General features: G+C 41.5%; 1 protein-coding gene across 8 annotated transcripts in view; it reads left to right on the top strand.

The window, feature by feature from the left end:
• The first annotated feature begins 6,439 nt into the window (after positions 1-6,439).
• The window catches only part of LOC102050984 (neurabin-1-like), a 43,106-nt gene continuing 28,782 nt past the window's right edge, over positions 6,440-20,763 (top strand). For 3 of the 8 annotated variants that reach the window (XM_027810586.2, XM_027810587.2, XM_005442897.4), the window contains exon 1: positions 7,247-9,297. In XM_027810586.2, coding sequence (XP_027666387.2) covers positions 7,696-9,297 — 1,602 coding nt within the window. In that variant the 5' untranslated portion in view covers positions 7,247-7,695. Of the gene's footprint in view, positions 6,534-6,579; positions 6,717-6,830; positions 6,936-7,246; positions 9,298-20,763 lie in introns of those variants that run through there. The other 5 variants (XM_055719138.1, XM_055719139.1, XM_055719137.1 and 2 more) reach the window with 4 other exon arrangements.

The following is a 20,763-nucleotide window of genomic DNA, read 5'->3' on the forward strand; positions in this document are numbered from 1 at the left end:
CGCTTCTTTTCTTGTATTTGGGGAATTTAGGTTTCTTTTTTCCACCTGCTTTAGGGTTTATGGTAGGAAAGACTCCAGTCATAAGTTTGCTATTTCTTGGTACATCTGGACAACATATTATTGGATTCAAAAGCTAAATTAAAAATGAGGGGGGAAAAAGGTTCTGTTCAAGTGAAATGCAGTTTTTTCTATTTTTCTAAAAAAGAAAATAAAAATCAGTCTCTGTTAATGCAAAATATTTTCTTTAGCCTAAATGTTTCACTTTATAGTTACTTTGTCCTCTAAAGTATTTTTAAATGAGAACTTTATTTTCAAAGTACACACTGAATGTTTTGATTACAATTCAGATCAGGGATTGCACTTTTATTCTATCGAAACCCTTTGGGTTTTGTATAAAACTGCTTGGTCGTACAGAAGCTAGTACATCAGAATAAGAAATTGTGCTGTGAACTACATAATTAAAGAAGCCAGTTACCCTCCCAATATGTGTTTCTTGGTTGACTGACTGTTTTTAAAAAGATGCGACTTCAAAATAAGGCTTTCCTTGTGACTAATACAGCCATCAGGTTTCAGTCTTGTGTGGCTTATACAGGATTCTCTAGTGGCTAATAGAGGGTGATCTCTTACTGTAACCTTTCCCTCGACTGATCTTGCAAGGTCTTTCTTTCTCCTCTCTCTCTCCGGCTGCCTGTTTTTACAAAATTGGTAGGAACATAATTATTGTTGAAAACTCTTATCCTGTGTCAAATCTGGTCAAACCAGTTGGCCAGTTTTCAAAAGTCCTTGCAGAGCAAGAGACAGAGCACACAGAGACAGTACAACAGCATAAGCCTTCTTGCATTGGAAATCAGTAAAATCAACAATAGCCACAAACTTTATTTCCTAAAATCCTGTAAATTTTATAAAGCTGTGTCAAGCATACTCCAGTTATCAGGCTGGAAAATGCAGTGACGGATGGACCTTTAGTACCGACAGCTTTCGGTGGGGTGCTCTTATTAAGACCTCCTGCCTCTTTGTCATGCCAACAATTGCTTATTGTGCAGGGTCTTGAACCAGTTTCACAGAATTCTACAATGTGGTCATTTCTTTCCTGCCCTGTTCTTTTTCTTCCATGAATTTGCCCATGTGCCAAATGACTGATGGTTTGGACACTTCAGGAGTGGGGCTTGTAAGGTGAGGAAAGTCTCAAGTGTCTTCTGTTCAGCCTTCCTGGCAATAAAGATTTATTTCTTTTAATGCAGCTCTGAAATTCAACTGCCAATATTTTACCTTGAGGTTCAGGAGATTCTGGAGACTCAAGACTCAAGAGAGTCTTCTAATTTTATCTCTACATATCTTAGACCTGTAATGTAAGGAACCCTCCTTAGTTCACAAGGACCATTGGTAATGTGCTGGCAGGCCAGCTGCGCTCAGTGCAGGTTTCGGTGATGTTCCACCAATCTTCATTTAATGTTTGTGGTTCTGTGGCCAGAATATGTGGTCATGGTATTAATTCACAGCATTTCTGGGGAACAGCATCCTGGGTGGGCTGTAGAAGTAAGTAATGGAACTAGTCGTTAATTAAATTCACCCTTCTACAGACAGCCCTATCCTTGAAGGACCTGACTCTTAGTGAACAAGCAGCAAAGAAAATACTGATTTATGAAAGTTAATTCAGCAAGATAGACACTGGTGTGTTATACACCAGAATGGCCCCTCCCTGGAGCTTTGCATGACAGACATGTTTAGGAACAAGAGAGGGCAACCCTCCTTTGCTGGAGCTGCTTCTGTTTCTAAAATTCTACTTAATAACCCATGTTTAATGTCTGCTGTGGTGTAAATATTACTGCAATGAGAGAGAACCAGGCAAGCTGAGGGTGTGAGTCCTGAGTATTGATGCCTTGTTAACAGCACTGCTTGGTATGATAGTTTCCTAACTAAAGTTTGCTTGCAACAGTGCAGGTTTTTTTACTTACTTGCGCTAAAATTAAATCTTGTTAAGGTTTGTACTAACAGTAAATTTTTTTCTTGATCAAAGTGCTAGTTATAGGATATGTATTTCATATTAGGCCTGTAAAATACGTCATCCTCCACAAAGCACCGCTCTATTCAATAGGCCTTTTCTTTATAACTTGGCTCAGCTGACCATGGAAGGGGAGAATGGGGGAGGCTGAGAGGTGGCAATAGCAGGATAAACCAAAAATAAAGCTGCAGGATTACAGCATTGCTATTAGCCATTGCAACTTTAACTACTGTATTTTACCAATGGCTTCTTGAATGTTCTGGGGACCAGTTTGAGGAAAGGCTAACAAAACCTGGCACAAGCACTAACTTACCCAAAAAACTGTGGCTCTAATTTTAGAAATTAAAATAAATATTGAACATATACATCCTCATATACAATGGCAAAGATAAACACAATGATGTCTCAGGCTTTCTCTGTGGCACTGCTGGCATGCAGTAGAGTAATTGCCACATTATTCGGCACAATTTGAATGGAACTGAGTCAAATTTAATTAGCTCCTGTCTTTAAAACATTTTTTCATTCACAGCGTTTGCAGTCTTTAGGGTCCTGCTGTGCAACTGTAGTGTTCTACACAAAACACAAGCTGTTAGGGGAATCCCATTCTGAAATCTGCCCTAGTTTACCATTACATACTGTAAATCCTGCTCTAGTGGTGGTCCTTTTCAGATACCTTTCTTCTAAGGTATCTGAACATCTTTATTTCACACAGTGCTGTATGGCAGCCTGGCTGGGCCTGCCCTTAAGCCTTGGAAAAGTCCTTCATAGATTTTACCATATTTAGACCCTGAGCGTTCTTCTTGCAGATTTTTGTTCCATATTTGTCCAGTTACTGCCACACTGCCTTGACCAAATGACTTGTACCTTCATCTGCTCTGAAACTTTTTGCTTTTCCTTCATTGATTAAGCGCTATTGACTATTAAATACCAATTTGGATTTTAGTTCTGCTTTATTTTTGTGAAGAAGTGCTAGAAAGTAATGAGTTTAAAATGCTACTTTATTATTTCAGTTTTGTATTGAACATAAGTACAGTCTTCTAAAATTACAGATTGCTTTCTTAATTCTAATGATAGACATTGCAAAATTGCCCACCAAGCTTATAGAAGGTGCTCTATTTCAAATTCAAAATTACTGTTCAAATTATACTGCATACGACTGAAATACTTCCAGAACATTTTAATTACTCCTAAATGATAGAAAAATATCTTCTTAAAATACAACTTTAAAAAATCTACAGAAATAATTGTGGAACTCTAATGCTTAATTATTCTGTCTATTCCTGGCTTTCTGCAAAAGTGTAAAAAAACCCACTGACTTGTTCTACTTAAAACTGCTGACATAACTCATGTTAAACAGTTTAAACACAAATTTGGTGAGACTGCATTTCAAAATACATGATAAAACTAAAATGTGGGTAAAGCAGATAACTTTTAAAGAGTAGAAGTCCAGAGAATTAAGTTTTGCAATGAATGGTAGAGATGTGGTTTTGTCTCACAGAGGTTTCCTTGGCTCAGCTGATCACCAGCTTTAACAACATTCAGCTGTTTCACAGGCTGTTGAGCTCTCCTCGCCTTGGGAGGCACTTACTCCTCCTCAGCTGCGTTCTGACCAGGTAGTTGTAGGGATCAGTAAAGCAGCAATGGAGAGAGAAGGAGCTTGACCATCCAGCCCCCAGCCAAAGCTTTGCTTGCTCAGGTGTTTTGCTTTCTAAAGACTTGACCAACATTTTCATGAGTTGATTAAAGTATGTTAATGGGGTGATGATACCAGTTTCAAAGTTGTTTGGCATAGAACATGTGCTTAATGGTTTCTTATGCTTATCTTCAATAAACAGCAGCAATTGAATCCGCCAGTATCAATAAATAGTAACCCAGACCACTGAATACATGCCCCATTTTAGCTATATTAGTCATTCAACTGAAGTCTAAAAGAATGCCTGTCCTTAGAAGCTGAAAGAATATAAACCATTTAAGGAATGGGTTTATCTGAGCTTGTATATTTACGTATTTATTAGATCTTTCTTAGAGGGTAATCTCACACCAATAACAGAATATCACTCTCATCCAGACCCCCTGAGAGTCTCTTTCCTTGCTTAGTTCTGCTTTAGACACTCTTCTGATCTTCTCATAGGGAACGTCTGTTGTTCCTCTGTCAACATCTCCCCCCAAATCATAAGCACAGGCATGTGTGTGCAATAGGGGAGGGATTTTGAAACGGTTGAGACAAGTAGTCACAGGAATACTATTCCATTCAGAATATGCTTGATCGCTTTCTGATGACCATCAGAATGGATCCCTTTTGTGCATATACGCCTCATAATTCAGAGCACGTACTAAGATAAAAACACTGTACCTCAGTAGCTGATTGAACAACTGAGTTTGCAGAAGTGTCCTCAATTTTATTTTTTTTCTTCTTCTTCTACTTACTTTTCTCTTTGTCTGTCTTCACTAGATTCATGCGTTCATATACTGCTACACTTATTTCCTTTTTCCCCAAAAAGGTTTTGAGTTGCTAAGGTCCCACATGAAGCTGCTGTTTTTGAAATAAGCTTAAAGGACAACATATAGATGCTTCTTGCTCAATGCAAACCATCTGCTTACTCACTGTTGTTTCACCACCTTTCAAGGAAAACACCACGGCCTGAATGCGTAAGAGACACTTCCCAGGTTTTATTGCAGTTATTTGCTATGAGAAATCATAAACTACGTCACCTTCCTAGACTTTTTGCTCAAGTTCCAGAGGTCCTTACCTTGAATTCTTCTGATCTTTTAAATCATTGTTTCTGTAAACAATTCTATTATTTCTTTCCTATCAGTTCACCTAGAATGCAATTCAGAGTCTTTCCTCACTGGAAACTAATCAACCCTGATAAATATTGTCCTTCCTAAGCAGCATGGCTAGCCAAAATAACCTATATGTTTTCCTAGCTAGGATAGGAAATTGTAAGGAAATAAGAGTACTTTGATGAAATTAAACCGTTTTCAGGATCTGTAATTACAATTCCTGCTTCCTCAAGCATGGGACAATTCAAAACACAAGAATATCTTCCTGCGCCATCTTCTTTTGGCCAGTAAAAAGGGCTCTGACTTTCCTGGATGTGTTTAGAGATGCTTTGGGCTTTGTTATTACGTTGTTCCTGAGCTCTGACTAGGTTTTTTTTGAACCCTCTTCTAGACACTGCCAGGCTCCCTGAGCGGTATGCAGAACATTCTCTGCCCGCAGTGTCCAAACTGCTGAGCAACCTTGTATTTTGGTCTGTGAAAGAAACTTTTGCTTACTATTTCTTGCAGCCCTGTTCATTGAAAAGTGGTGGTAAAGTCCTGCAATTTCAACCCAAATTACAAACACTATACGAAGGACTATCTCAGGAGCACGTGGGAGAGAGATCACCACTGCTTGTTCCAGGTAAGTCCTATGTGTTATTAAAATAAGAAGCATTTGTTGCTCTTACAGTGAAACAATCTGTATTAAGATTTCATTCAAAATGGTGTTTCCAACTGTATCCAAGACTAGCGGCAGGTCTCAGTGAAATGCTGTTGTCCCTGAGATGTTTGAAAACCCACAAGAAAGTCCCAACAAGTTTGTCCCTGCTTTGTATTAGAAAAACAAAGCATTAGAAAAATGTATCTATAACAAGATTTTATTTTTATTGCAAAATCATAATTAAGACTAATTTGAAACTGTATCATAGATTTTGAATCAAGCTGTGAAATATTCCAGGTATTGTGATTCCCAGTTAAGCCAAAGTCAATTGGGATGTCTCAGAGAATGCGTAAATATCACCATTGATTTGAGTAATAAACCAGTGAAACAATTATTTTCAAAGAGTTAAGTATTTAGACTTCTGAATAATTGTTACACAACCTGGTAATAACAGTTGCCTAATAACTGGTAACTACCAGTGCTCTTTAGCGCTCTCCTAATTATTTTGTGTGGTTTTCACATACGCTCTGTGGGAATAGCTACACTGGAAGCCAGACGGTCACGCCAACCCTGCCTTGAACCGATCGATAGGCTGAAGCCAGCTCGTTATTTGGAGCGGCGAAGCAGACGCGCGCAGCCCTGCTTGTGGAGCCGCAGCTCCTGCTGCCCGAGGCTACCGACCGCGGGTGCGCGGTCAGCCGGCAGCGGCCCGGGCCGCGTGCCCGTGCTTGGGGTCGATGCCGGCCGGCGCCGGGGGCGTAGGAACGACGTGATTTTTCAAAGGAAGAGGAGGCGAAAGGCGCGCTCGGCGCTGATATGGCTCCCGCCTGTCAGAGCCTCGGCCGCGGCAGCCGCCGCTTTCCCTCCACGCGGGAGCCACGGCTGAGCCGGGGCTTTGAAAATGGCGCGCAGCTCCCCAACGCCGGCAGCTCGGTGCCCGCCGCCACCCCTCGGCGCCCAACATCCCCCGGCGGCGGGGCCGCTGAGCGGCGCCGCCCCGCCCCGCGCTGACGGCCGCCAGGGGGGCCCGGGCAGCCGCGGGCGGCCCCGCGCCCGCTCGCCTCCCCGACATGGTATCACCCGAAACCCGCATCCCGCCGCGGCGTGGTACGTCCCGGCGCGGGAGGCGCTTCCCCGGGGCCGGGCGCGCCCGCCGCCCCCCCCCCGGCCCCGCGCTTCCCTCACGCGGCGAGGGACAAGGGCGCGCCCGCCGCTCCCTCCCTTTGTGTGCGAGCGAGGGAGCGCGCGCGGGCGGGCCCGGCACACAGCGCGCGGAGGGCGCCGAGCGGTGTGAGAGCCCCGGGCGGGCGGCGGCGGGAGCGCCGGGGGCGGGGGGGGTGGAGGTGGAGTGAGGAGCGCGGGGCGGCGGCGGCGGGGCGGGAGTGGGAGGGAGAGGGAGGGAAGGAAGGAGGGCGGCTGGCGGCGGCGGGTAACGATGGCGTGGTGTGCGCGGCCGCTGGGCGGCCGGGAGCGCTGAGGGGAAGGAGCCGGCGGGACCCCCGCCCCCAGGTAGGCTGGCTCGGAAAGTTTGGGGCGAGGTGCCGGGGCGGCTCCGCTGCGCGCCCCTCGGGGCCCGCCGCGCAGGGGGCGCCGCCGCGGGGAAACCCCAACTTGCGGCCGAAACTTGCGGCTCCCCCCTTCCGGGCAGCGGGGCCGCGCCCGGGCGCCTCCGTCCCGCCGAGCCGCGGCGCGGTCCGGCCCGGGCCCAGCCTCCCGCGGGCGGCAGGAAGGGCCGGGCGCTGCCCCCTCCCCCGCCGCCCGGCCCGGCCCGGGACGGCCGTTGGCGGGAGGGAGGGAGGGAGGGAGGGAGGGAGCGGCGGGGGGGGGGCTGTCCGCCGCCGCCGCATCCCCGCTGCAGCCGCCAGGTCGGTGCCGGGCGGGAGCAGCCGGGTCCCGGCGGACACAATGGGCTGTATCCCGCGGGGCGGCGGCGGGCGGCGTCTCCCTCCCCGAGTTTCGGATTCGTGTCACAGCCGGCTAGGCCCCGAGTGAACGCGGGCTGTGTCTCTCCGCAGATGGCTTCCCGCACGCCGCGGGCCGCGCTGGGATAACGCCCGATGCGGCCGCTGTCGCGCCGTGATTCCCCCCGCTCCCCGCGCACTGCCCTGCGCTCCGTTCCGGCGCCAGCGCGGCGGCTGGCCGAGTGAGAGCCTGCGCCTGGGATCCTCGGCGGGATCTGCTCTGCCTGCTGCTGGAGGGTGGAGGCTTTGTGCCTCGCCGTCGTCCTTCCCATTCTTCTTCAGGAGTCGAGGGGGCTTTCTCTCCGACGATGATGAAAACCGAAGGCAAAGGGGAAAGGACTTTAAGAAGTGCTTCTCCACACCGAAATGCCTACAAATCCGATTTCCATGCCATCAAATGCTCTTTCGATGGCGTAAACAATCCTGAATACACTTCCAACAAAACGGGCTTGCATCAGAAGCTGAGCACCTCTTCCAATGGAGGGGGAAACGACCCCCACAGTCGAGGCAGAGCTGCCACTTATGGCAATAGAGTACACAAGATCAAAAATATGTTTCTGCAAATGGGAGGCTCTTCTTCCACAGCATCTTGTGAAAGCAGCCCACCTGCTGAGACCAAATTAATCAGCCGGACCACAGCAGCAGAGTACGGACCTTCTCCAGGTAGCCCATCTTTCCTCATTGTCCAGAAAAACAATCTTCTCAATACCAGCACCAGCCCCTGCAGCAGTCCTGCAGATTCATTGTCAGTGCCTTCTGCTGCCGACAAGGTCATCCGTAGCAGTGATGAGGCAGACTTGGACAAAGTTGCCCTGGCGGAAAAGTTTTCGGAGACCAGGAAGCTATTTGAGCGAAATATAAAACAACGCAGCTCAGTAGACAGATACTCCCCCAGCAAATGTGAAAGAAGTGACGATAAGAGGAGACGCAGTTCAGCTTCTGATTGCAGCAGTGTGGTGGACCACTGCAGTTTTAATACAGAAGCGAGTCTTCCAATTGCGCTGGAGAAGGTTGAAAATCAAGGTGAGGAGTTAAAGCAGCAACATCCCAACAGTGGTTCCAAATCCTCCTTCCTGAATGCAGGGCCCATTTCTAGAAGGCTGGAAAGCTTTCTGGGTGACAGTGATACTGAAGAATCCAAAGAAATGTCCAAAAATTATAGTCCTCTGAATCAGGACCCTTTGAGAGGCCACCACAGTTTGGGTTCATCTGCTGTTGCTGAAGGATGTCCAGAGAAGGCTGCATCCACCAAAGTGCCTATGATTCTCAGAGACGAGATGAGCGAGGTGCTTGGGAAAGACAGAAGCGAGCAACTGGTACTTGAGAGAAGCCTGTGGGGTATGGGCACAGCAGAGGCTCAGCAGAGATCAGACAGTGTTCTCTCCCAGGTTTCCCCCACAGAGAGGAGCTGTGCAGAGCTGGTTGCACAAGATGAAACCTCAGGGCATGAAAAAGGTTTGGAGAAAGTTCGTGTTGGTCAAAAGGATCAGCCACTCAGATGTCAAGTACAGGAAGAGAAGAGGAGCGACTACTCTTTGGAAGTGGTAGAAGAGTTTACGGAAGGCGGTGAGACCAGTTGGGAGGAAGAAGGAGATGGGATGTCTGTGGAAGATGGTCCAGTTACACGAGCTTATGATGTAGAGCAAGAAGGGGATACTGAAGAGGAGCAAGTGGTGGAAAAGCGAAGCGGGAACTTCAGTGCTTTTGGAATAGAGAATGTAGCTTTTGATGATGGCAAGGATACAGAGCCAGAAAACCAAGGGCCTGAAGGCAAAGAAATTTTGGAGGGAGAGGAGGATGAGGATGATGAATATATGTATGACAGTGAATATGAGGAGTTTCCTGGACTTTCTGAAGAGGAAGATCCTGAGCCAGACCGAAAAGTTAAGTTCTCAACAGCCCCTATCAAGGTAAGTACATTTGAATTTTCTTTATTTTGTTGTTTTGCTGTGAAAAATACCCAGGAAATATATTCCTGTGGTGTTTTTTTTCAAAGCTTTAAAAACCATTAAAGTGTATGTTTATGGCTTATTTTCAAAACTGAGTAGAGATAAAATTTCTCTCTTGTTCAGAACATTTATAAATTACAAGTGATTTCTGAACCACAGCAGCTTCATAAGATAGCATAGTGAAACACGTGAGATTTTATTTTACTTACTGGACATTTTCAGGAGCAATAAGCTTTTAGTAATAGATATAAACGCATGACCTTTAATACTTGCCTTCATTTCTTTAAAATTGAGGCATTGCATTAGGAAGGATTTTTTCAGTTTTACTTTTTGTACAAAAGTTTTAAAAAAACCCAAATGAAACAAAACTGCCAGTAACAAACCTTCAAATTCAACTCCAGATTTGTTTTCAGAATTGATTGAGAGAAAATACTAAATGACTGGTTGCTGTTGTTTGAGATTTTTTTTAATTCTGTCTAATGAATAACCATATACATGTTGTCAGGAGGGTTTTTATCTACTGGCTTGGTGAATGAGCTGTAGGAGCATTAACATGAGCGTTTTGGAGTTATGAAGTTGCAAAAGTAGAAGTTACAGGGCAGACTGGATAATGAGGAGTACTGTCAGTTACAGCACTAACAAACTAAAAAGGTTTAGGTGTCTGAATTTCCCTTGCCAAAGATACAAAGTCAGTCATTCCACAACTCGGACTGTGTTTCCTGTAGTCTCATTGCAGACTTAAGTGATTCTAGTCGCTCTTAAAGTTTGGGAGGAGAAGTGGGAGATGCAGACCAGGACGGAATGGGAAACTGTCCAGGATTTCTCAAGCATACTTCTGTTCTTTTACTATTACATGAATGAAAAACATAATCTTCAATAAAGAGTTTTTATACTTTGATCATACAGAGTCAGGACTCACTTTTACAGATCAGAGGGATGTAAAAAAAATATGTTGACTCCTGTGCTTCCTGCAGCAGAGAGCTGCAAGTTCCCAGTTTGCTAAATGCACACCAGTGCTGTACCCCAAAAATATTTTGGGTGTGGCAAAATACACGTTTTGTTGCATATGGGGGTTTTGTAGTCTCTCCTGACTTTATATGGCTTTCTTGTAGTTGATGCTGCTTTAGTGGTGTCCTGGAGCACTGAAAGCAAGAGTGCCACTGTTGGAAATTGCGTAATGAGCCTTGTGAGGCTGAGAGAGGGCCCGAGGGGCATCTGTCCATTTCCCCTTTCATTTGTGCACTGGGTATCTGAGGAAAGTGCCCTGTAGTGTCTCCTGTAAATGTGTGTTTGATTGAGTGATTGCTGGTTTCCTGCTGTAGGTAGGGTTTTACTGATCATTGCTGAAATCCTACTGAAGCAGTGGCCATAACAGACTTTTCCTGCCTTGTCTGTTACATCTATGCCAGACTTAGTTGAAATAATGAGTAGAAATCTGTGCCGCCTGCGATGGAAGCTCTTGCTAGACGAAACTCACGTTTTGGTAACTAGCACTGTTTAGTTACAGCTGCTTCTCTGAAAGCCATGGAAACCAACCTGTACCAGATTATCAATTACACAATCAAGAGATGGACCATTAGTAGCAACTGTTAGCGGTTTTCCATTAGAAATAACATAGCTCTTGCCATAATGCTTCACTTGGATTGGCAGAATAAACTGTACTTCACAGTAGTATGGTCAGTGAACTTTCTTTTTAAGCCCCTAAAATTAAAGCTTGTGATACTTCCCTTTCTTTATCCCTTTTCAGTGAAACTTAGGACTTATCTTTCCTATAATGGGTATAGGATCTCTTTCTGTATGTCATTTTCAATAGCTTTTCCCCCTCTGTTCCTCGTGCATAAGCAATGATTTCTTTCTGCTTGTTTGCCTTTTTGTTTCATATTTTCTATGGTACTTAGTGGGAATTAGTCCTGGTAGATGGGTTTCAGCTTTTGTGCTCTGTACAATAAAGAATTCAAACATTTTTTGCACTTCCCCAATATCTTTTTTTAGTAATGTACCTTTAATATCTCATTAACTTTTTAGAAAGTCTCACTTTCACCTCACAGGAGGAAATACCCCTTTTGATTTCATGTGTAGATTTTAGTACATCTTAAATTGGAAAAGAAAAATCCTTAGTGGCAGCAAAAGAATATTCTTGGTCCTTACCGCATTTTAGAGCGGTGCCATAGTAGTGAGAAATGTATCCTAGTAGCTTGTTTTTTCAGCTTTATTTAGACTAGTAAGTTGGGCTGAAATGTGAGTGCCATTCCAGGCATCCACAGCCACTAGAGGAGATCTGTGTTTCTCCTCCTCTTAGATGCTCCAGAGAGAGGCCAGGCTGACCTTGGCATTCTTGCTGTTTTCCTGCTGCACCTCTCTAGGGATTATGAAGAAACCATCTCTGTCTTTTGCAGCTGCTGTTTAGCGGGTGTCTGGTAAGACTGGAAGAACTCAAAACATTCGGAAGGTGTTCTCAGGGTTCTGCAGTGATGGAACTCTGACCATTGTACTTGATATACCCAAAAGGGAAGTTGGATATATGAGTAGGTGATGGATATAACGTACACATGGGCACCCTAAAAAGTGTATTTGCGCTGTAGCTGCAAGGAGAACTTCAAAGTTTCTAGTCAGCTGTAAAATTGCCAAGGCTTTTGAGTAAAAGGAGGCTGTGGAGCTTCCAGGGATGTATAAGGTAGCTGACACTGTTAGTACCCCATCTGACCTGTGCTAGAGATCTGTAATTAATGGCTGACATCTGTAGCAGGGTTTAGGAACATAATTTCATCTGATAATCTCAAGAAAGATGGAACATAATTATGCAGATACTCCATTATTTTTTGTTGCCCTGTGCCTGTGAAAATAAGCTTTGATGAGACTTTTTAAAATAAATATTTCAATTCTGTAGAATCTGGTGATAAATGATGTGTGGGAAGATTTCTTACTTGCTGTGGGTGACCTGACTCTGTAAGTCCTGCTGCTGCTAGATCTCTGCAGACCTTAAGGAACATTGTGTTTCAGTTGCTTGTTTTCCCTACAGTAGTGAAGAGTGGTACTGTAGAGTTATTAGCAGAACTTCGTAGACTGGGTTTGTGTTATGTTACATGAGCTATTTTTAGTCTCTTGTTGCCATATATGAAGCCTGTAAGGAATGTAAAGCACACTCAGCTGTCCAAGGTATTTGCAAGGGAACTGAATTAGTCTGTCTTGAAGTTTTCTCAATAAACTGTGTAAACAATCAATATTACAGACAGTACAGATAACATCAGGTAACTGTGCTGTCATCCCTTTATATTTCACTTTGCTTTTGTAACCTAAAGATTGAACTCGCTTTCAATTATGTGATTACCTTGAAAGGCTTTAATTAACATAAATGTAATGACTGAGTACTGTTTGACATCTGTGATTTTGAAACTTTCCATTGGGAAAACAAATGCCTGTTTCCAAATTGACTTCTTGAGATGCTTTTACCTCAGACTGTGTCAAACTTTGTCTTCAAAACCTTTAATAGCATTGTGACTAACTTCTGCAATGATTTATGATCCTTAGAAATTCTGCAGCTCAGGTAAACTGAAAAGATAGTGCAGCTATTTGCTCCTCTAAGTCTGTTTAATTAGTAGTTACCAAGTTTATGTTGCGTGGGAGTGTCTGTTCCCAGCTTTTTGTGAATAATACTTCTTTTAAGATGATTAAGTCAAGAACACAGGTAAAAAAAAAAAAAAAACAAAACAAACCCAAACCCAAACCTTCATAAAGGCTTTACTTTTATATTTGTCACAGTCAAGCAGAAGTTTTAACTTATTCTTAAATAAGGAAACTGAAAGCAGTTTCACGGCTTGTGTGTTGTCCTAACCAGCCAAGTATCAGCTGCTTCTGTCTTGCACAGCAGAATAGAGCTCTTTTATGTATAGCTGGGGCACTGTTCAGGCTGGCATACTCTTCAATCTTTTTAGTACAGAACTGCTTACTGTGGAAGTTAATGAAGCAGTAAATGAAGATATACTTGAATTGATCTCCTGTATAACAGCGTATCTGTAAATGCTGACCACTTCTAGGAGATGCACAATTTTTCTAGGTCAATGTGTAGTCTCCTGAACACTGTTTTAACAAAATGTTGCAGAGTAGTGCTTCAGCTTCATACATCTTCTCATTTTTGAACTGTAACTTGTAGACTTAGAATGTCAGACATGGAAAGAGATAGAAGATACACTAACTGATGGAAGATACCCAAACCCTGGAGTTTCTTCAGTAATTAAGGGAATTGATGACTGCATAAACGGACAATTGTTTTTCAGCCATTGGTCAAGCACTTCAGTAAAATACTGTTGTAGCATTAAGAAAGAAGTACATGACACGGATGCAGGTTGATCTGGGAAAACAAGAGATCTATGTGAGAGTAGATTTAAGCAGAATTGACTTGTATGTGAGAAGTCATCTGCCTTTGTTTTTCTTGACCCAAATAATGTAAGTGTATTTCCATCCTGCTTTGTTTGGTATCTTTTGCGATGGCAATTTATTTGTTTATAACGCATAGATTTTAATTGTTTTGAAGCTCTGTTTATCACTTGCATCAACATTAAAACATTCTTATCTCAAATTTTCCACGGTACTTTTACTGAGTTTTCACAAAAAGTAACCCTGTTGTGTTCTGTCCGCATCTGAGAGTATGGCATTTCCAGCTGGTTAATTTCACAGTATGAGATGTTACATTAACTGAAGGAAGAAGGTACATATTTTCACACATGCTTTGTTATTTGTGGTTGGTTGGGGTTTTTTTGAGGAAATGCAATCTTTAAACTCTTACTAAAATTTCTTTCAGTATTCAGAATATGAATATTTTCAGTAATTGATATTATTCAGACAATTCTCAAAACAATATTCAGACATGCCTTTCTGGTTTTTGTTATATTTTGATTCCGTGACCTTTGTTCCATCCAGAAAGAAGCACTTTCAGCTCTAGATTTTTTGGCTTTTTTTTATCGTACATCTTCTGTTGTGATTCTTAGGAAATATTTGGTATGTGAGTTTTACAATGGTAGATTGTTTTGGTGCTTCAAGAGTCTTTGGATGAGAGTCCAGTGCCAGGATATGGGGCTTTAGAGCAGAAAGCTAAACCAGATCAGAAAAAGCAAATAATTTCTTTTTATATCCTGGCTCACTGCTGGAGCAGCTTGACTCTTTACATTAAGATATTAACGTATTTCTTACGGAATTATTCCCTGGATGCAGTTATGTAACACAGTGGTTGCCCTGTTTGATGTACTTGATGATGCTGTCAAACTATAGATAAATAAGAGAACATGGAGGTTATGGATGTCAGGTGAGGTGACAGTGAGGATGACAGGCTATCACCTATCCATCCTCACTCCTTTTTCAGCCCCTCCAATTTCTAACTTCCTATCAGTTTCACCCAGATTTGACAGGAAGGGAGATAGATACTTTTCTAAAGGTATTTTCAGAATACTATTGGGCTTGGAAAAAAAATAGCACTTCTATCAGAGTTGCAGATTCATGCCCTTGTTAGTGGCAGGGCTGCAGCTTTAACTTAAGTTACTTCTTCTTTTTGACTTAATGTTAGCTGGTCTCTATGCATGTCCAAACTGTGCTGTATTGCTCTGAGAATAGCTATGGGGAACAGGAGGGAGGAAAGGGGCTGAATAGGAGGCACTTGAGGGTTTCATGGGAGATGTAGTCAGAACGAACACTGAGGAAGTGGCAAGGGTCAGCAAAGATAAGCAAGTTTGTAGGAGAGTTCATTAACTCAACAGTTAAACTGCTGAAAGATTCAGCATCTTTGTGATGATGATTCCTGTTATGAGCACTTGGGAATACTTAACCTAGGTTGATAAAGAATGAACAGGCAGTAGCTGAAACTTGTTTGTAGTTTACTTTTTGAGAAATGGAATAAATAAATTTTCCCTTTTCATAGAATTATAACATAGAAGGTGAACACTCAGAAGGACATCAGTAAAAAGGAGTGTGCATCTGTTCTACTTAGTTTGCAGTCTTGAGATCATGAAGGTGCAGTGTAGCAGAGGTTTTTTACAGGGTTCTTAGATCTTTATTGAGTAGTAAAGTATTATTCCAAAAGGCAACATGCAAATCCTTTAGGTTTATTTCTCAATCCCTTTTGCTCCATCACCCTCTGATGTGTCTTGATATAGTGAGATGATCCTCCTTTTCAGACCTGGGGTATTGATCATTGCTAGTGGCAGTATTACTGCAGGTTAGTTAATTGAGTTAGTCTGGTATGGCAAGGTTATTTTCTTGTTTCTTCTTACGGCCTTTAGAAAACAGCCAGGTGGGCTATTTTTGTGTTCGTTGTTACTCTTTTGAAGTTACTCATACCAGTTTGCTTGCTATTTAGATATGGTCAGGTCAAGATTTTTGTTTTGGTGAATACTAAAGAACTACGCCTATCTAATTCTTCTGGGTTGCCAGGCTTAAATTGGTGGTACCAAGACACTGTGAAGCTTATGTATGTTCATAATTGAATTTCTTTATATACAGTGTCTTTCAGGAGCCAAGATTTTTGCAGGTCCCCCTCTTAAGTGGTTTTGTGAGTAGTTTTTGCCTCTTCTATTTGGGATCCCTTTGTCAGTCAGAGAGCAGTGCCACTTCAGCTGAGAATGGTGGTGGAGTACAACCAGGTCACAGTGGAGCTCCAGTTCCATGGAGTGGATCAGCTGTCAACTTCTGCTCTGAAAGTTTGATATTTAATAAGATCAGTGTACCGAATCTGAATAGGTGCTTTTCTCTGTCTTCAGTATTTCTTTCACTGGTATTTAAAAGTAAAATACCTGATAGTGAAAGAGTGTTTCGTCTTCTGGAGCAGGTAGCTTAACCTGACTGAATCAGGTACCATGTTGTCTTGGCTTTCTAGCTAGCTCCAGTGCCTTTGCTGCTGCAGTGAAATACAGAACCAGAGAAAAAAATTATTGGTTTTATTGAGAATGAAGTAGAGAGTAGTGAGACTGGTAAAAGACCTGGTTGATGTGTGATGGAATTACCTGTATAAAGTTTTCTGTACTGTAGATACAAAGCAAGGTTGCACTGCCTTTGTGAACTGACTTGGTTGGGCGTTTTGATAAGCCATGCAAAGCTACAGGATGAAGTCCGTAAGTGTGCACAGCCTGCCTGTCCACCTGTTTGCTAACCAAAACGGCTCTATTGAGTGTAATGGCTTGTAATATTAACCTGTTTAACAGTTACTAACATTCTGTTATGGAATGTTAGTTATAAAGGATACTTTTCGAAGAAGACTGAAAGTGTAAGTGTTTAAAAAAAAAAAAAAACCCACCAAAACAACAACAAAACCCCCCTAAAACAACAACAACCAATGACGACGACAACAAAAAACCACACCAAAAAGCAAGGTATTTCTGTTCGCTGATTAGAGGATTTTATAACATGAATTGACTTAAATCAGGTATAGTCACTTTTCACTTAAAATATAATAAGTAGTGGTAATAAAATAGTAACCATGTAGATCTCGGAAACAGAGGGAAGAGTGAGTAATGGTAACAAGATACCTACTTTAACTGGAGAGTACTATGAAGTGTACATTATACTTCAGTCCTACTGTGTGAAATGATTATTCATGTTTGCTTAGGCATTTCACAATTTGCCAGGCATTGCAAAGGCGATCAATTTGAAAAGCAGAAACTTTTCACTACTAGATAATTTCCCCTGAGCTGTAACCTGTGTTCTGAATATTTGGCGTGTTCAAAGTAAGAATTGTTTCAGAAGAAACGTGAACCAGCTGGTATAGTCCTTGCTGGGTGTCAGTAACACTGCAGTCCCTCTCTCAAGCTGCAAGGTGTTACTTCAGCTGCCTGTGCGAAGGGTTGTGAGGCTTTCCAGCCAAAACTGTGGTATTACATGAGAATTTTAAAGGGATGTTGATATTGCTTCCGTTCCAATTAGTTGGGAGCCTTTCTGGGCAGTTATTGATTCCTTAATCTTACTGTTTAATGACTTCTGTAATGTTCTGCTCTCGATCAGAGACAAACAAATCTGTCTACTAGAAATGAGTATGGGAGTGGAGGTCTTTGTGTCTTATGACTGTAGCAGTTTTATGTAAACACGTGGTAAATTAGTTGTTACCCTCTAACAAAATTAACATTCTGCTAAAACTAGCATAGTTCTTAAGTAGACCTTTTTATGTACTGCTAAGAGTTTGGATTAAGCAAGGTCATTGGTTTTCTGTGATAATGCTGTGTTCTGTGATAGCACTAAGTTGATACAATGGAGATATTTAATTCTGTATGGTAACAGGAACTAAGCGGTGGGATCTTTTAGACAGTAGGCTTTGTTGGTTTTTTTGGAGTGCTGATTCTGATAATGTTGATATTAGCATCTTCATAGAAGGAGGCAAACTGACTTTTGCATTCAAAAAGTGATTAATTTTCATGGTGCAGAGAGTGCTGTGTTTTTCTGTCTCCAAATAAATACATTTGCTGTCCAAGGACTGAGAATATATTTGAAAATTAACAGTTTAATGAAAATAATCCTTAAAAATTCAGCACTCTCTTATAACTTTTTTTGGATTCAAGTTATTTTTATTCATTCTGAAGAAAAGAGATCTTGAGCATAAAAATAAATTAGTTTTTCATAGCTTGACAGGGTCCAGAAGTTATTAATGCTAGATTAACCACCTAGATACATAGCAAGCTGTGGTAAAAAGCTTGTAAAACTCACATGGTTTCCACAGCAGAATTAATCTTGTTTCTCCTATGTTGAGACAATTAATTTGTGTTTGCTAAAGCATATCTTTCGAAAATATCACTTGCACACTAATAATTTTATGACCTCTGGCTAGCAGTGGCCTCGAAATAGTAAGATTAGAATTTCTTTTGTCCCTAGTGTGATTCAATGACTAAACCCCAGCAGACACAGCACAGGGATGAACTGTTTAGCTTTCTCATCAATCTTCTAAACTGTGTAACTTGTAACTTACATTATTTATTATCCACATTTTAACTGTGTTTAATGTTACTTTTGCTACTTGGCAAGAACAACTTGCTGAGCAGTTCTGTGTTTTCTGTATTAGTAGCAACAATTTTACTGTTTCAGTCTCAAAAAATGAATAGCACGTTAGGATTCCTGTACACATTGTGTACATGTACACAATGAAAATTTCTGTCTTTTGCCCTTGACTCTTTGGCCGTATTTTTTTTAGTGTGCTCTTGCTTTTCTTTTTGTTATAGCAGTGTTTGGCTTCTGGTTATATATCAGTTTTGCTTTTCCTCTTTTCTTTGTAAATATGTGTTTTTCCTCAAAATTAGTTTTTTTTTTGGGGGGGGGGGGTGGGCGGAGGAGTGGTCTTACTATTTCAAAGTGGATCTGTCTTGTCTTAATTGTGAGGTTATGGTTTTTAGAATATTACCTGAATGTTCTCACACACTTGCCATCTGTCACTTTAAGAGAAAAGTATGTATTTATTCCCTTAGTGGATTAGTCAGAATTGATTTCAGGTAGGTTTTTCTTAAAAAGTTAGTGTGCACAAATATTAGCAGTCTTCATTTGCATAGATATGTTTATGCTGTTGTTTTATGAATAACAATTATAAACATCACTGGAATCTAAGCCACCACTAGTTTTAAATTCTGTGATCCACTCCCAGCAGATGATCAATTCCTGTGATCAGTTTTGTGTCAAAATGGGCAAATTCCACGAGACTCTCAAGTACAATGCTATTACTTCCAAGCTGGAAAACTATTGAATAATTTTTAGACATTCCAGAAGTATTATATTGCTGGCAGCCTAAGATTTGAAGTATATGTAACGATGGTATGATGGTGCAACTTTGCTTCCCCAAAATTTCCAGCACTTTATAAACGGTTGTATAAGGAACTGGTCATCCCTTTGCTGATGTAATTCTTCAGTAGATAGTGACTATTTGCATAATCTTCTGCTTGGTGAGTTAGACCACTGAGTTAAGAATCAGGAAAATACAGTTGTTGGTGTCTCCAAAATGAACTGCTACCATCTTCCACATTTTGTTCATTCAGCTGTTAGATAGTTAGTGATCTTTAACATTTTAGTTGTATTATTAACACTAGATCATATGCACACTTATAAATAAGCAAACTTCTTTTTTTTCATGCCAGTATTTTATTTGTTCTCCAGAACTCAAATAGTCTCATTAACAAGTTATCATTTGTCCGTTCGTGAACTTCCTTTTTATTATTACTATTAAATTATACTTATTATAACTTGACTATATTTTTAGAGAGATTGATTTTTTTGTTGGGATGGAAAGGAACCGAACTAGACTGGTCTTGTTCCAAAGGGAGAATAGTGCTTCATTAAATGCTTCGGCTTCATATCCTATTTACTGTTTTGGCCGGGTAGGGACGGAGATTAATTTGAAGAACTTGGCCACCTTTTTTCTGATATTGATAAAGTAAGGGTACTTGAGACCATTTGGTTAGCTTTTTTTGTCTATATTTTTCTGTAAAGTTTATGGAAGGCAGATACTGTAAGTGCAGCCCTTGTTGTCTTTGTGTCCATTTGTTGCCTACTGGTATCTGCATGATAGTCCAAAGGAGTTTATTTACCTTTATGCAAGACATAGGAAGAGAAAATTTTCAGAAAGGTTCTTTTATTGGGAGAAATATAAGACTTCTGAGAGTGGGTTTCTTCCTTCCCTTTCAGCCCAGTGGATCTAATCTTCTTTACTTACTAGACTGCTGTATGGCCATGCCATGTTTCTGGAGTAGTTGTTTTGCAAGATTTGGCAAAGAGTTTGTGAAACTGTTCTTCAGCTATAGCCTGGAGGTGAAGCAGTAAGCTCCCCATGGGAAATACTGAGTTATATTAATTGCTTTTTGGTAATCTGTGTCAATAACCATTTTCCTGTGTCTGAGGCTACTGCCATGCAGAGCTAACACCATATACTAGTGGATGTAAATTCACTGGGAAATTTTTTATTACATCTGGTTACAGTTCTGTCTTACTTAAATGATTGCAGTTACCTGTCTAGGATGTCTTAGTGGGAAAATGCAAAAGTTGCAAAAATTTAGTAGGCCAGTGTAAGTTAACTTTGTGTTCTTGATAAGGGAGACGGCTGCTGCAGCTGCAGTCCATAACTGTTTTCTCTCTTACAGCGATGTTGAGTAAAACACTCAGTGCCTGCAAAAACTAAAGCAGATAAACCTTGTTTTTCAGATAAATGGGGATGTGTGTGTATATTATTCTTTCTTTTTTTTTCTAACTTATGAATTTAAGTACCATTAATGAACATGATGATAAGGGAAATTACTGTTATATGTAGCACATTCTTTCTTTCTAGATTTCTGTCTTAATTCATGTTGTTTGTTTACCTTTTATTTTTAACAATTCAGAAAATCAGCTGGAGTGATTACTAAAAATAGTAATGTATGTAACAAGGCATTTCCTTTTCCTGGGAAACTGTCTGATTCCCTTGCAAAATCAGAAAACTAC

The sequence above is a fragment of the Falco cherrug genome, chromosome 8 (genome assembly GCF_023634085.1).
Source record: "Falco cherrug isolate bFalChe1 chromosome 8, bFalChe1.pri, whole genome shotgun sequence".
In the NCBI taxonomy this organism is placed as follows: Eukaryota; Metazoa; Chordata; class Aves; order Falconiformes; family Falconidae; genus Falco; species Falco cherrug.